This window comes from Tiliqua scincoides, chromosome 13 (genome assembly GCF_035046505.1).
Source record: "Tiliqua scincoides isolate rTilSci1 chromosome 13, rTilSci1.hap2, whole genome shotgun sequence".
Classification (NCBI taxonomy): Eukaryota; Metazoa; Chordata; class Lepidosauria; order Squamata; family Scincidae; genus Tiliqua; species Tiliqua scincoides.
In genome coordinates this window covers 17,734,294-17,749,840 of record NC_089833.1, presented here as the reverse complement: position 1 = coordinate 17,749,840, position 15,547 = coordinate 17,734,294, and the positions used below count along the sequence as shown (strand labels likewise).

At 43.7% G+C, this 15,547-nt stretch overlaps 1 protein-coding gene across 1 annotated transcript in view; it reads right to left on the bottom strand.

Moving 5' to 3' along the window:
• Positions 1-3: 3 nt before the first annotated feature.
• Positions 4-15,547, bottom strand: part of BAIAP2L1 (BAR/IMD domain containing adaptor protein 2 like 1) — a 57,397-nt gene continuing 41,853 nt past the window's right edge. Inside the window, exons 7-14 of the mRNA XM_066640880.1 lie at positions 14,264-14,416; positions 12,873-13,040; positions 11,893-12,034; positions 11,264-11,471; positions 10,557-10,634; positions 9,915-10,095; positions 4,206-4,246; positions 4-583 (exon numbers count right to left, since the gene is read on the bottom strand). Coding sequence (XP_066496977.1) covers positions 508-583; positions 4,206-4,246; positions 9,915-10,095; positions 10,557-10,634; positions 11,264-11,471; positions 11,893-12,034; positions 12,873-13,040; positions 14,264-14,416 — 1,047 coding nt within the window. The 3' untranslated portion in view covers positions 4-507. The remainder of the gene's footprint in view (positions 584-4,205; positions 4,247-9,914; positions 10,096-10,556; positions 10,635-11,263; positions 11,472-11,892; positions 12,035-12,872; positions 13,041-14,263; positions 14,417-15,547) is intronic.

The window sequence follows — 15,547 nt, the reverse complement described above, 5'->3', positions numbered from 1 at the left end:
GAAGATAAATATTTTATTCTCATTCCTAAGACCTCCATCTTACCAATATATTGAAACATATTACTTTACACAATGTTCTGTTGTCATAGGTTAAGGCAATCCTGAGAAGGCTTGTCTTTCTAAAAATCAGTTATGTCTAAATGGTACAAGCAAACTTAAATAGAACTTACCCATAGAATTAACCACAGAACTGGCATGGGGGGTATTGTTAAAATGGCTGATTATGCTGGTCGTGATAATTCATGGCTCCCCCCTGATTTTTACAATCCTGGCTTCCTAACAAGGCACGCTGTCAAATCAAGAGTTTAAGCATCTTAACACAAGTCAAGAATTTGCTGAAATTGGAAGCAGAAAGGTGTGCAAGACAGAAAACCTTTGCAATGGTTTGCTACTGTACACTGTAAGTTACATTTAGTTTTAAAATAAGTTCAAGGAGCATTTGAAAAATCATATTGCCAAGAGTGGTGTTTACAATAAGGGGGTAAAAAAAACTGCAGTTCACAAAGCTCATCGGAGTATTGGCGCCGAGCGATCATTTGTGACGGTTGGGCGAAGTTTCACCGTAGCAAATGGATTTTCTCCACTGTATGAAAAGAAATTGCCACAAAATTACTACAGCGATTAACACATGCAATTAGCAATGTGTGTGTGTGTTTTAATCAGTACAGTTAACAGTTTTATATGACTTTCTTCTCTAGAGTTGGGGGGGTGACTTTTTTCAAGGGGGGGCAATGCTTTCAGGTATCTGTACTGGTGGGCAAAATGAAAGGATAAGTCTGGAGAAACATCAAAGACCCAAAACTCCCCCAAATTTCGTGAAGAGAATATAATGTGGGTTTTTTTTTTTTTTGGAAAGTTGCATTCATTAGCTGTAAAACAATGTAACAATTTGCATAGAATAAATGCATCTCTGCATGCCATGGAAAATGTATTGCCTACATAGAAATAACATGCAACATATCCTTTCTTTTACAAACCAGTGCAATACACAGGCCTGCAACCCTGCAAAAAGTAAAACATATCACTGTGATGCAGGTAGTATTTACTTGTATTGAAAGTGCCTATCTAACACCTATGTAACGCCTACCTAGTGCCTATGCAGCACCTATCTAACACCTACATAATGCCTATACAGCACCTATATAGTGCTTATTTAACACCTATATAGCACCTGTCTAACACCTATATAATGCCTACCTAGTGCCTATACAACACCAATCTAGCGCCTATTCAACGCCTATCTAGCACCTATCTAGCCCCTACACAACACCTATTTAACCAAATAGCGCCTATAACACCTATATAGCATCTATTTAACACCTATCTAGCACCTATCCAGCGCCTATTTAACACCTAACTACATAACTAAACACCTATATAGCGCCTATATAGTGCCTAGCTAGCACCTATATAACATTTGTCCATGACACATTGCTGATGCATTGATACATATTACAATAAAACGTATTTACTTTACATCAAAGCAAAAGGAAAGATATGCCAGTCAAATACAGTCACAGCACTGGCACACTAGTTTTTTTTTACACTATTCATTACTTTTAAAAAGCAAAGTACAGAAGATTTGCATTTATTGAATCCACCTGGTTGAGCTGAATCCTCTCAGCTTTCTGAGTTGATTCTCCTTGGAACCAGGGGTGGATCCAGTGTCTGTATTTGGGAGGGGGTCATGAGCACTACCTTCAGAGCCCGGGTCAACCAGGCAGGTAGACCTGGGCTCCTGCTTGAGCTTATCGCCTCTGTGGCCATTTGCTGGGTGGATAGATCTGGAGTCTACACCTACTGTGTAGACCTGGGCTCCTGCTTGAGCTTATCCCTTCTGTGGACATTTGCTGGGCAGGCGGACTTGGGTCTGTGCTCCCACCTGGACTTGGAGGCCAGGTCTACCTGCTTGGGTAGACTGGGCTCTTGATGGAGCTTAAAACCTCTGTGGCTGTTTGCTGGGTGGGTAGACCTGGGCTCCCATTCCAGCCAATCTCCTTGACACCCACCCAGTGGATGTTCCCCTGACACCTGATTTTGCTCTCCATCCTGGCTGGCACCCTTCCCTGCTGGCAGGACAGTTGGGGGGGGGGTCTGCACCCAAGGCCTCCCCTGGATCCACCCCTGCTTAGAACCTTTCCCACACTCAAGTTCTTGGTTCTCTTTAGCTCAAATGCTTTCCATGTTTTCTCCCACCAGAAAAAGGGTCTCCCCCACCCCCAAGCAGCAGCCATTAATTTTAAAAGTATATCTGAAAGGCAACAACCTGCCCCCATGATTTCTCCAAACAGAAATATTTCTCCCTGCCCCCCCCCACAGCAGTACCATTATAGTAATTAGCATGTTCCACAGTAGAAGAAATAGCACCCTCCCTTCCCCCAGTCAGTACCAGTCAAAATCTCTCCCAACCTTCTTGTAGCTGCTCTCCATGTGCTCTGGATGGGGGCAGATGGAGGCACAGGGTGACCAGAGGTCACCAAGGAGCCCCCCAGGACCCTGTTCTCCTCACTCTACGCACATGCACTCTCTCGCCTCCCCAATCCCTTCCAGAAGCACCTTCCTGTGCACAAAAAGTGTGGCAAAAAGGGCTTCAAATCACCCCCAACTGATGCCAGATTAGATAAAGAGGACATGTTTGGAAAAAGTGCTAAGGGGGGGGGCAAACTGCTGGCTCAGGGGGCAGAGCCCCCCCTTGGCCCCCCCCCCAGCTAAGGCCCTGGTGCCCACCTGCCTGGGTAATTTATATGTATTTGTAATCTGCATTTTGGTCTGCATTCCAGAGCTCTGCTTCCTCAACATTCCTATTTCTAGAATCAGACTAGGTGGATTCAAGTGACCTCATCTGGGCCAGGCACACAGACAGAATGTTAGATCAACCTGGCCTCCATCACTGGCAAAAGGACCTCAAGACTCCAAGATTGTTTTATATTGTTTCTCCAAGCCACCTTGGGGATTGCTTCAACCAAAAGGTGGGGTGTATATCTAAAAATACTGTAAATATTGTACCAAGCACATCTTTTTCCTGATCTGCATAAGTTAAAAGGACAAGGGGCTGAACATTGAGGAAAGGGCTTTGAACCCAACTCATGATTCCAGCATTACTGCTGACCTTCGATGCCCTGGAAAACTTGAGCCATAGCCTTGTGTCACACCTCACTCTAGCTAGAAATGACTTTCTAGCTAGTTTGATAGTGTGTGAGTGTTTTTTTTTTTTTTTAATACTATGGGTGTCTAAAAAAAAAGGCCATTGCAGGACCCCTGTTAAACTCAATTTAGGACTGATTATGTACTTCTCTTGCATAATTGCTTGTTTGAAGAATAAATTGAGATTGCAAGAGGTTACATAATTATATTCACTTTCAGCTTAAATGGAATTTGAGGATGGGTCAGTGAGGAGTCATTTACATAGAGCAAAGAACAACTTTTCCATCAGACTCTTGGTGCATAACCTTCCCCAGTGTTTGTTCGGTTTCATTTAATTCAACCTCCTCTTCACCCTTCAACACAAAACACTACCCAGAAAAAAAATTCCTAGTTGCTTCAATGAGATGAAGTGCAGTGACTGTCTCTCTCAGAGAGGGCCAATGGAATACTAGTTTTGTACTTTATATTGTATATTTTGCATTTTATATTGAAATATTATAAGCTGCCTCAGATACCTTGTTCTCAAGGGGAGAGAGGCAGGATATAAATCTTACGTAAATAAAATCCCTCCACCATAGCATCAAAGTTTGCTGTTGTGTTAATTCCCCAATCAATCTAGATAACAGCCTAGATAACTCATCTACAGAAATGTCATCTGAGGGGTTTCATCCTGTAACATCCAAGAACCAATGAGAAGCTGGAGTCTCAAATGCAGCTCCAATGATCCTCTCTCAAGAATTCAGCATTAGTTGAATTGAATGAATGAATTTTTACTTTTGGTGATTTCCAAGCCTTTTTAATGTAATTTGTCAAAAATGTTGATATTTTATGTTGAACTATAAATGTTTTATTAGTAATTTAGTATCTTAACTCCGTTTTTGATAAACAGGATTAGGACTAATTATGTTTGCTTTTATGATTTCTCTATCTATGCCTAATAAAGGTTTATTCATTCAATTCATTAGTTAATTAGTTAATGTGCTCTTAATATCTGTAAAGTGTAACAAATATTGCACTTAATAAATTATAAATAAAATAAGTAAAATAAAGTAAAAGCCTACCTTAGGAAAGGCGGTTTTAAAATACCATTCATGTTGGGTTTCTGAAAAGGAAAGAAAGGCAAGCCATGAACATCCAAAATAAAGAGTCTTCTTTGGATGACTGAGCATGGTAAGGCAAGAGAAATAAAAACTATAACCATGATGTACCCTCCATTCTCCTTGCTTAGCTTAGCAATTCACTTTTATGCAAAACCATCTTTGCCTACACCTAAACTGCAACACCACCCTGTGCCCAGGAGGTGGCACTCTTGTTCTCTAACACAGTCTCCAAAAATTGTTGGTTTTGTGGATACTGACATCGCAAACCTTGTACATTTCTGCTGGGTGTATCTTCTCACACACACACATATATAAATCTTGGTTTCATTGCATTGTTACCTATTGTGCAAAGCCATGGGTAAATTAAATCTATACATCAATGGATAAAAGTCAACGCAATAAGTTTCACTGCAAACAATCCCATTATTTATAAGTGGTTAAATTGCCAAGAGAACAGAGCAGTTGAAAGCCCATGAAAAATGTCAGTTACTGAAACAAGAATAAGGGTAACCTTCTCCAATAACTGCGCTGATATACATCATGCAGCGTTGAACAAACAGAGTTAGAATGTGATCTGGCCTATATTAAAATGCTTTCTGATGTGCGAATGTTTGAAGTCTACTTATATTTGAATGGAACGCTTGTGCTATCAGAGCTGCAGGCTCCTGGCAGACTCAGAACAGCGGTGTCTGTATCAAACATGCAGAACTTGTTTTGATCCAAAATTGAGCAACTCCAAATGCAATTAACACAATTAAGGTCAATCAAGTATCTGCCAAGATCCAGGCAGTTCGGTCCCACATGCCATATCAGGGTCTTTGGATCATTGGTTCTCATACGGCAGCCCAAGTGGCAAATTCATTTTGAAAGAACTGGAATTCAGCTCAGGTCAATAGGGGGCTGGCAGGATTGCCAACTCTTGAAAAATGGGGGTGGGTGAGGTGGAATATCTGTGATAAAGCCTAGCACAGCCTAGCAGTGCTCCCAAAGGCCTTTGCTGCCTGTCAACGTAGGGCAGGGGTATCAAACTTGTTTCAGACAGAACACCAAAGTTAGCACTTGTGGTGCCTGCCAGGGGCCAGAATGTCATTAAGCAGAAAATGACATCATTAAGCAGATGATGGCAAGAAATAGGCACATGGTTCTCATATAGAAACTCATTAGTTGCAAAAGATATGAGAAAATGTGTAAATCTTGTTCCTAATTTCAAGGTATGACAGAGCCCAATTATCAAGTTGGGAGAGCCCAATTATAACGGGGGGGGGGGGAATAAATTGCTTTCAGGGCTGCATTTGGCCTGCAGGCTTTATGTTTGACACCCTGGCATAGGGTTAAAAACCCCAAAAGCTGGAGAAAGAGGATCATTTTGGGCAAAGTGGCAACTCTACCTAAGCTAAGTCTTCAGGTCCCAGCTAAGGTATTTACAATCAAGGTATGCAATTAATCTTTACCCAATATGAAAGTTTGGGGATCACCTCCTTTGATTATAGTTCCATTTCAGATGAATGGGGAGCTAACCTCTCCTCAATTTTCCAGAGTCATCAGACGGATGGCCACCACAGCTCTACTGCTTTCAGACATACTGAAACTGGCTTTGGTGCTGGCCTGGTTCTGCGATGAACTGGAAGTCAGGAGTCAATCTGATCTTAGCAATGGCTGAATTATTGTAACTGCTATGAGGAAAAAACAGCCTCGCTGCAAGAAAATGTGACTCCGTAAGGACGTCTTTCTTCTACGCAAGTACAGGTTGGTTCTTGTGTCTCCAGGGCACGAAACAAAGTTTCAGCAGCGAAATGACTGAAACAGCAAAGAAAACTGCATCATTTATTCTAAATTTCCTTTGTTTGAAGGAACGATGCCTGATTAAAAGACCTCCTCCCAAAAGGAACTGGGGAACCTACAGTGCACTTCAAAAGACATGCCGGAAATTAAAATATAACCTTAATTGCAAGCAAAGGACATGAAGGCAAAACAGAAAACAGTCCCTGGATCATTTCAGAAATTTTTCTTTAAAGGTTTTCTTCATTAAGACTTCAAACAGGGCTCCTTCTGAACCAAGGTACATTATTTGTACAGTGTACCCCTGGTATCCATGGATCCGGCTTTCGTGGATTCGACTCACTGGAAGAGGCTTTCTGAGGCCTGCAGTGAACCTCAGAAGCCTCCCAAAGGCTCTGACCCTGCTCCGTTTGGGGTGGAAGTTTTTGTCCAGATTAGCTTAGTTCTGGCAATGGACCCCTTTGACTTACCAAAAGGATGGTCCTTTGAAGTCACCTGCTTGGCTCTGTGGTATATTTTCTTGACACAAAAGAGTTTGGCTGCTGAGAGCCTTTCCTGCAGCCACATGCCTTATTTTACCAAATCAAAATAATAAATGTTGTCTGTTGTTTTGTCTAAAAGCCCTGTCCTCACTCACACTCAAACCTATATGCAGACAGGTTTTGCATAATTCCTTGTGTTGGCTAGACTCGCGCCCTCCTCTTCTTTAAGCCACAGGCTTGCTTGTTTGTTGTATGTTGTAGTGTATATTATTGTATGTTTAAGGTATTGTGGGTTTGTGTTTGTTAATTTTAGATATCTAAATAAATTAATTTTTTTAGACACACACACACGCTACAGAAATTCCTGTGAATTTTTCTGAGGCATAAATGTCCTCATAATTGGAAAAATGTTTTAAACTGTGGGCCCTCTAAAATTTATTGGGGTGCATTAACCATACGAAACATAGTCCAATTATGCTCAACTGCTACGATAATTCAAATGGAAGTCCAGCAAGTCACGGAGAACTCGCTGTACTTGCTCGCTTAGCAATTTTTGCCAGGCTAATAAATCTTTCAAAAACTCTTGCTCCCATAATTACAGTCAAAAGGACATGTTGATCTAATGGGTCTCACCAGTTGGCCACAGACTAAATGAATCAATATATTAACTCTGACACTGCACCATGGTTAAGGCTGCCCATCCAGCGCACTTTCCTGAGAGTAAGCCCCACTGAACACAATAGGACTTACTTCTGAGAAGGCATGCAGAGGGTTTCACTGCAACTCAATTTAAAAAAACAAAACAAAAAAACACCCTAAGCTACAAAATCCGACAAAATCTGGGCATTATGACCTCAATTTGAAAGGTGGTGAACCCCCAAAACCACAACACAAAACTTTATTCAGAGAACACTACGTTTTGTGAAATGTGTTTGTAACAGAAAGTCTGTAAGACTTCTAATAAGGTTATCTAAGAAACATGCTTCAGTGTTAGGTAAATAGTCATCTGGTGTCTTAAGCTCACTTCACACATGTAAGCCAGCAATCACACACAGAGAGAGAGAGAGAGAGAGAGAGAGAGAGAGAGAGAGAGAGAGAGAGAAAGTCCTATTGGCCCAATGGGTCTTGCTTCCAAACAGACAAGCATAGGACTGTGCTGTTAGTGGAGCAGGAAAAGTTGTCATGTAGTGGAGAAGCCCTCCTTCACAACCCTCCTTCTCTTCACTGTTTAAGGGGCAATTCCTGCAGAGAGGCTCGGCAGTGCAAGGGACAACAAGGCATGTCAACATAACTAAGCAGTAAGAGGAGACCTCAGCAAAATGGGTGTGACCCCAGCATCACTGATGATGAATTGCCAACGAGAGATGAATCAACAAGAGCGGCAATTACTTTCTGTAGCAAACTAGCCATTCTCTGTCCTGATTGAGCCCAAATGTGATGCTGTCAAATCTGCTCATGAATTCTAACTCAGCAGGTTGGCCCTGGAATCCACCTTTGAACTCTCGAACCTTAACAGAGAACCAGATTGATGATGGCATCAAAGTGACATACAAAAATTAAGTAATTAAAGAGCATGTGAGAGGAAGGCATGATATGGAAGGTCACCAGGTCTTTGGAACTGTGAAGCAAAATTGAACTTGGTACATGCACAATCTACTTTGGAAAGACCCTCAAAATTACATGCCTTCCTCTTTTGTTATAAAAGGAGTTTATAAAGCGCAGCTTCCTCACACATTTCGATTCCATGACTAATTTAAACCTTCCTCTTATCAAGAGTAGATATGAAACATCTCGGAATTTGGGGCTTGCTCCTCAAGGATTTACAGCAGAATCCTACATATATTGACCCAGGAGTCAGTGTCGCTGTATTCAGAGGAGCTTACTCCCAGGTAAGTGAGTACAGGATTGCAGCTTTAATCTGGTTTCTAGTACCTGGTAGGGTTCAGCCAAGCAGACTTTAAAGGCTAGATGCAGGGAGAGTGTGCTTTCCACCTGATCTCTTATCCAGCACAAACACCTGACACCTGGAATGCCAATTCAAGTTACTATCCTTATTAAATATTTAAATGCTATCCTGCTGGTCCTCTGTTCAATTAAGGTAACATCACTCATTGAGAACTCTTTTTGGCCATTCACTTGACAAAACCACCATACTTGCGGAATGGAGAAAATTCCTACGGCACACTTTAAAAATGGCAAGTACCTTATTTCCCACTTTATAGGCTGGGGTTTTTCTAACTCTTCCCCCTTCCCCACCACCACAGTACCACTTGTTCAAGCTGCACCTTTTGCAAGTACAGTGGCCCCTCAGTAGCCACAGAGGATCCGTTCCAGATCTGTTTGCGGTACAGAAATTCATGAATAATAAAACCCACGGGGGTTGGGAGGGTTTTCAGCACCACAAAACTTACCTGGAGGCCACAAGTGGCTTCCTAGCCAACTCAGAGGCCTCCTGGATGCAACTGGAAGCCATTTCCGGTTCACGCTGGTGACTTCTGGTCATGTCTAGAATGTGTTCTGCAGCACGGGAAGGCAGCGTGTGGTCTTCCCATGGCTCAAGAACAGCTCCCGGACACAACCATAAGTTGCCAACCCAAACTGGAAATGGCTTCTAGTTGCATACAGAAGGCCCTCTGCTTCAAGGGCTTGCAGATGATGAGCCCATGGATAAGGGGGGCCCACTGTACCAGCCACAGCCTCAGAGATAGATGACAACTGCGCAAAGCAGTGGCCCACTCGGCCCACTCCCACAGCTAGGGCTTCACTGCCTTCCTCAAGCCACGCCTCTTTTGAAGGGCCAGGCAGCTGCACAGCTACATCTTGCCCACTGGGGCACCAGCCTTGTCCGCTTTCAGCAAGGTCAGGCCAGGCAGCAGGTGGTGTCACAGTGGGGTCCCAAGTACCAACTGCCATACTGTGGAGTCCCTCTAGTTGGTAGTAAGTTATCTAGTAGTAGTAGTAAGTCCCTCTAGTTGGTAGTAAGTAGGTAGTTGGTTAAAAAGCACCAGCGTAGGCTTTAACGCTAAAGGAGTATCTGAAAACTCGAAAAGAAGCTTTAACACAAAACAAATCTGAGATGTGCATTTTCTTTCCCAAAGGTCTTTTTTGGAAGACCCCATTCTAAAGAAACGATTTATTCCTGTCTCTATTCCTGTGGCAGAAACAGACTTCACAGCAAGAGCAAACCTGATTTGTTCATCCAGATACCTCCAAGCCACAGAAAAGCAAAGTGCACTAGAACAAAACTTCATCAGGGTCTCAGGTGCATGATGCAGCCACTGGTTAAAGCAGAGCTGGGTCTGGACAGGGGGCAGCCTGAGATTCCCGTGACTGCTCTCTTGGGTTCCACGATGAAAGAAAATGGAGATACAAGCAAATGAAGGAGCAGCCAGTGGGCAGATCTACTCACAGGAGCTGTGCTTTCCGGTTTGGCCACTGACATTTTGACAGCAGTGCTTTTCGAAGGTTCGATTCTTGCTTCTGGAGTTGCTCTTGTTTGTGCAGGTACCAGGTAATCAGGTGGAGGAAGGACAACCCCACTGCCTCTCTCTGTTAAGTTTACCGAGCTGATGCTTCGGACAGGTGCAGGGCTAAATGAGACAGAAAGCCAGCCATTAAGGTCCTGTTGACTCTGGATTCCAAAGAGCTGCAGACAGGGGAAATGATCAGGGCCCAAATATATGCCCTTTTACCATTTTGAAACACTACTTGGAGTTTTACAAAAAGTGGTATATAAATCTTCTGAGTAAATCACATGTCTTTTTTGCACATGAATGTGGCAGACGTCACACTCAGGCCTTCCACTGCCATGTGTGTCTTGGGCCCAAGGCTGGGCAGGACTTGATCTGGGAATGTATGAACTCCATCCCTTTTGTGATGCAATTTCTGAAGGTCCTGTTCACTGAGAAAGAGAGCAGTAAACTGTGACAGGCTGCTGTACTCCTTCTACTACAGAAACTGAAACTTGTCCCAATGCACAGAGCATGTGCACATGCAAAGACCACAAGGGAGATAACTCACAGGATTCCACACGTGGTCTTTATTTGCCTACCTCGGTACTGGGGCACGAACTGACTCTTCAGCTGGGTCTTCCAATGGCTTTGTATATGAAGATGGGAACCACCCTTTTCTAGAAGAAAAAACAACCAACCAAAACTATTTATCCGTATTTCAATTCATTTGCATTAGTGGCTCCCAAACTGCATACCGTGGTGCCTTTAGGTGAAGTGGCACACATAGGGGCACTGCAGAATGTCCATGGCCAGACCTCCTACCAGCTCTCCCAGGTGCTGCCTTCTTGGATCTCGTAATATCCAAGATGGTGGCACCCAAATCTTGCAAGAGTTGTGTACTGACATCTTGGATTTTGTGAGGTTTGGGAGCTGCCAACTTGGATCTTGCGGGAAGAGCTGGGCTGGGAAGAAGATGCTGTAGGGTTCTGTGACCCACATAAGTCTGGGAACCACTGATTTACACCTTTCAGAGTGATAGCACAGGATGAAAATATACACCAAGAAAGGCTGGTGAAGCACTTTATTAAAAGTTTACAGCTGCTCACATTTTGATATGTTCAGCCTGGATTTCTAAGTGCTCATGTTGAACAACAAAATTGGCCCAGCAACAATTTCTTTTCCTTCCTATTAATGACAACCTCCGAGAAACGAAGGCCTCCTTTGCAGAAGAATCAACCCATCTTATTTATCAAGACAACAAAATTCTGCTCTCCTCTTGGAAGATGAGATGCACGAATCGACTTACACTTTGGTCACATCATGCTCTCCATACAGCCAGCCGTCCCTCTCCTCTGCTACCACCAGGGTGACGATGTCTCCCTGTGCAAAACTGAGCAGAGTCTTGTTGCTTCCAGCAGTGTGTGGAAAGATGGTCTTGACTTTCTGCCTTTTCATGATATGAAGTCCTGTGGCAACAGATGTTGATCGTGATAAACTGGAATCTTCTGCATGATCTAATTAAAACACAATGGCAGCAACATAGCAGAGGACCAAAGGGTAACAAATGCAAACAAACCCAAACAATGATGAAAAGTGGGTGGGCGGAGAAGAGTCACCTCCCACCCTGCTTTTTTTTTTTAATCAAGCAATTCAACCTCTGAAAAGAAAACGCCTCATCTTTTGCATGTCCCCTTTGCACCTTTGCTTAGATTGTGGGCCCTCTGGGGACACACACTGTGTGTTGTTTACTTGCTATGGAAACTGCTCTGTGAACTTCTTTGTTAGAAAGCAGTTTCATAAATATTAAATAACAATATTAAGTGCAACCAATTAAAATATTTCCACAAGACTCTACTGCTAACACACACACACACACACACACACACACACACACACACACACACACACACACACACGGAGGGGGGAACCACTTACCTGTCAAATTATTATTTGATATCTCTGAAGGTGCCTTCGAAGGGTTAAACATATCAACTAAGGGGCTTGTGAAAGCTCTTCCAGAAGGTGCAGGGGGCACTTTTGCAGAATTTCTGCTCAGTGAATCATAATTGTTTGCAACCTACAGGGTTAACATAAAAAAATCAATCAGTGCAACAAAACCTGTTTTATTATTAGATACGAGGGTTATTTGGAAAGTAACCTCTGATAGGCTGTTAAAAAAAAGAACGAAGAAAAACAGTTCTATTCTGCACAAAAGTCACTTACTATACAACATTACTACACTTCTTGATGTAATCACCACCCAAATGATAATGTGTCCCTTAATAGCTGTGTAAAAAAGGGGGAACTTTGGCAGTTCAGCCCATCAGGCTGGGTGAGATGCTGAACTTGTGGAGCTTCTCACCACTCGACAGGAAAGGAACTCTGTCCACTCTTGCACTTGGTCTATGTTTTTGCTCATCTTTTTTCCTCTTACAAAACTGCTTTCAAAATGGCAATTCTGTGAGCCATTTTGGGTCAGGGTAGGACCTCCTTGTGGGTCCCCTCTATGCCCTAATGCAGTGGTTTCCAAACCGTGTGCGGCATAACCCGCTGGCACCATGGGGTGTCCCTAACATCCTCTTCTTCCCAGCTGACCCGGGCACCACCCTCTTGGATCATGCAAGCTCCCATGCAATCCAAGATGGCAGCACCCGGCACAGCTGGGAAGAAGAGGCTGCCACAAAAAGGCGCCGTGCCCACAGTAAGTTTGGGAACTGTTGCCCTAATGCCATTGGCCTCCCTCAGCATGAACACACAGCTACCACAACTGGTTTAACTGCCTGGATTTAGAAACCTAGACCAGTAACTGAAAATGTGAAATGAAGGAAATCTTTAAAAAAAATGTAAGCCCCTAAATCTACAACTTCTCCTTGTTGTTGAGAGGAAAACTTGAGAGCCCAAAGAAATTCCCTCACCACAGTCCTCCTGTCTATCATCGGGGAGGGCAGAGGAGTCCCTGAGATGGGAGTGGAACCCGGGGTCTTGATCTCTTCTATCATATTCATGATCTTCTCTGGCACTTTTGTCGCATCGCCACACGTCTCCAGCCATCCCGGCAGCTTGGAGTTTAGCAACTCTGTGCACTAAAAACAAGGAAACCTGGTTGTATTTTATCTACTTATCACATCCGTATCCGACTTTTCCCCTCCTGTTGAAGGAGATGCTCTCATGGCCACTTGTAACAAATTCATTTATAGGTTCGTACTCCACCTTTTGAGCAAAATTATTATTATTATTATTATATTAATTTGTACCCCGCCTTTTTGCCCAATGGGCACACAAGGCGGCTTACATCATTTAAAAAAAATACAACATTAAAAACAACAACAATTTACATAATTAAAAAAAATCTAAAAACAAACAAACCCTGTGGATTTTCATATAAAAGCAAGAATGCCAGCCAGCCTGTCAACAATTTAAAGCTTTTTGAAATAAAAAGGTCTTCAGTCCACGCCGAAATGTTAGCAACGAGGGAGCAGTTCTCAGTTCTAAGGGGAGGGTATTCCACAGTTCGGGGGCCACCACCGAGAAGGCCCTCTTCCTGGCCACCACCCCTCTCACATCTCTTAGTGGTGGCACAGTCAAAAGGGCCCCCCAGATGATCTAAGAGCACGGGCAGGATTGTAGGGAAGGAGTCGGTCCCTCAAATAGCCCGGACCCAAGCCGTAAAGGGCTTTAAAAGTCAAAACTAGCACCTTGAATTGGGCCCGGAACAGAACCGGCAGCCAGTGTAGCCGCCTAAGCAATGGCTCGACAGAGTCAAACCGACGTGCCCCAGCAACCACACGAGCAGCCGCGTTCTGTACTAGTTGTAATTGGTACAAAATGGCCTGGGGGGCGGGCTCACAGCAACAATTGAAAGCAACTTAGTCCTCTGACTTTTGCTACCACACTGCTCCACCCAGGCCCATTTGTCAGGGACCATTTGGAGCCTTGGTTGGACAGAGAAGCAACAGACAGCTGTAGCTGGAGGGATATAGATTCTTGCCAATGACTATTGCTGGCGTGACACAATACATCAAGCAGCAACTGCAGGCAGATTGGGGCGTGAAATGCACTTTCCCAGTGCACAAGTGCACTGCTTCGTACACATTCCCTAAACAAAGTGAAAAGAAATTGCTGTACAGGAACATGTTGCGACCCCACGACAGAAGCGACAGTGTTAAATTTGTCACAGGCTACATGTGTCACAAACTGCAAGAAGTGAGGCTTTTTTGAAGCTCGATTTGGGTTCCAAAAGCCTCCGCATCGTGCCAACGCCAGTCTCAGGAGTCTGCCCAGCAACGGAGCTCCCTCTGACACTCACCTCCGAGTGGTAATATTGCATGTGCTGAGCAAAACTGCAGTGCTTGTCGACCAGAAAGCAGAATCTTTTCTTCTCTTCCAGCAGAGCCTCCCTGCAACCTTCAGCAATAAACCTCTGAATGTCATTCTGCCGAGAAGTCACCGTTTCTAGGTACTAAACAGAGCATTAAAAGACCACGTTAACAGTGCAAGCCTAGGCACATCTACTCAGAAGTAGGCCCCACTGAATTCTACAGGGGACTCACTCCTAGGGAAGTATGTATAGGACTGGAGCCTAAGGTGGAGAAAACTTGGTGCATTCTCTCCTTGCACAACTTCAGCTAATGATAAACGTAACATTTTGTACATGACACATTGTACTATAGACACACATAAGGACAGTCACTTATCCCTGATCTAGGTAAAAATATTGCTCAATTTTAAATGCCGGTACATCATCACCATCACCATCACCATCACCACCACCACCACCACCACCACTTACATTGCATCATCACTGGATGCTGCACTTTCTATAGAGTGCAAGGACAGATCTCTGCCCTGAGGTGCTTGCAATCCAGATACTGACACAAGGGAGACAACAGACAATGGAGGCAGGGGTAACTGGGCAAAGAATATGTGTCCCAGTTACATGTACTTAAGCTTTGTTACAGTAGGAAAAGAGGACTAAGGCCTGGTGCCTTAGGTCAGCGGTTCCCAAACTTACCTGGGTTGCAACATCCCCGCAGCCCCGCATCTTGGATTTTGCCAAATCTTGCAAGATGGCTCCCAAATCTTGCAGCACCCAAGGGAACAAGTAGGAGGGGCCACTGGGAAATCCTCACCGCTATGAGAGTGCTGCAGCACCTTAAGGTATTGCAACACACACTTTGGAAACCCCTGCCTGAGGCAGTTTTCAGAGGGGCAAAAGCATTCAGGGAGGTATTCCCCAGGTATGTCTGCTGACCTATGGAATTCCAATCACTTCTCCCTCCCAATAGATGGATAATTGCTGACACACTAAATGCCTATAAATGTTCTCCATGTAACATGACAAGAGAAGTACATCAGTCTGAGTCATGAACATCACACCCTTTAACTCAGTTCAAGATGCTTGTGAATGCTTGATGAAGATCGCTTGGTGACTGATCAGAGATTCAAGAGGTTAACTATTGATTTAATAGTGATTGTCAAATACTCACCAAGAGGTTGGTGAGTGCTTTTAGCCATGCCCGTGCGACAGAAAGATCTGGGGTTTTGGTTTAAAAGCCACACACTAAATCTAAATGTAGGAGATTGTTCATTA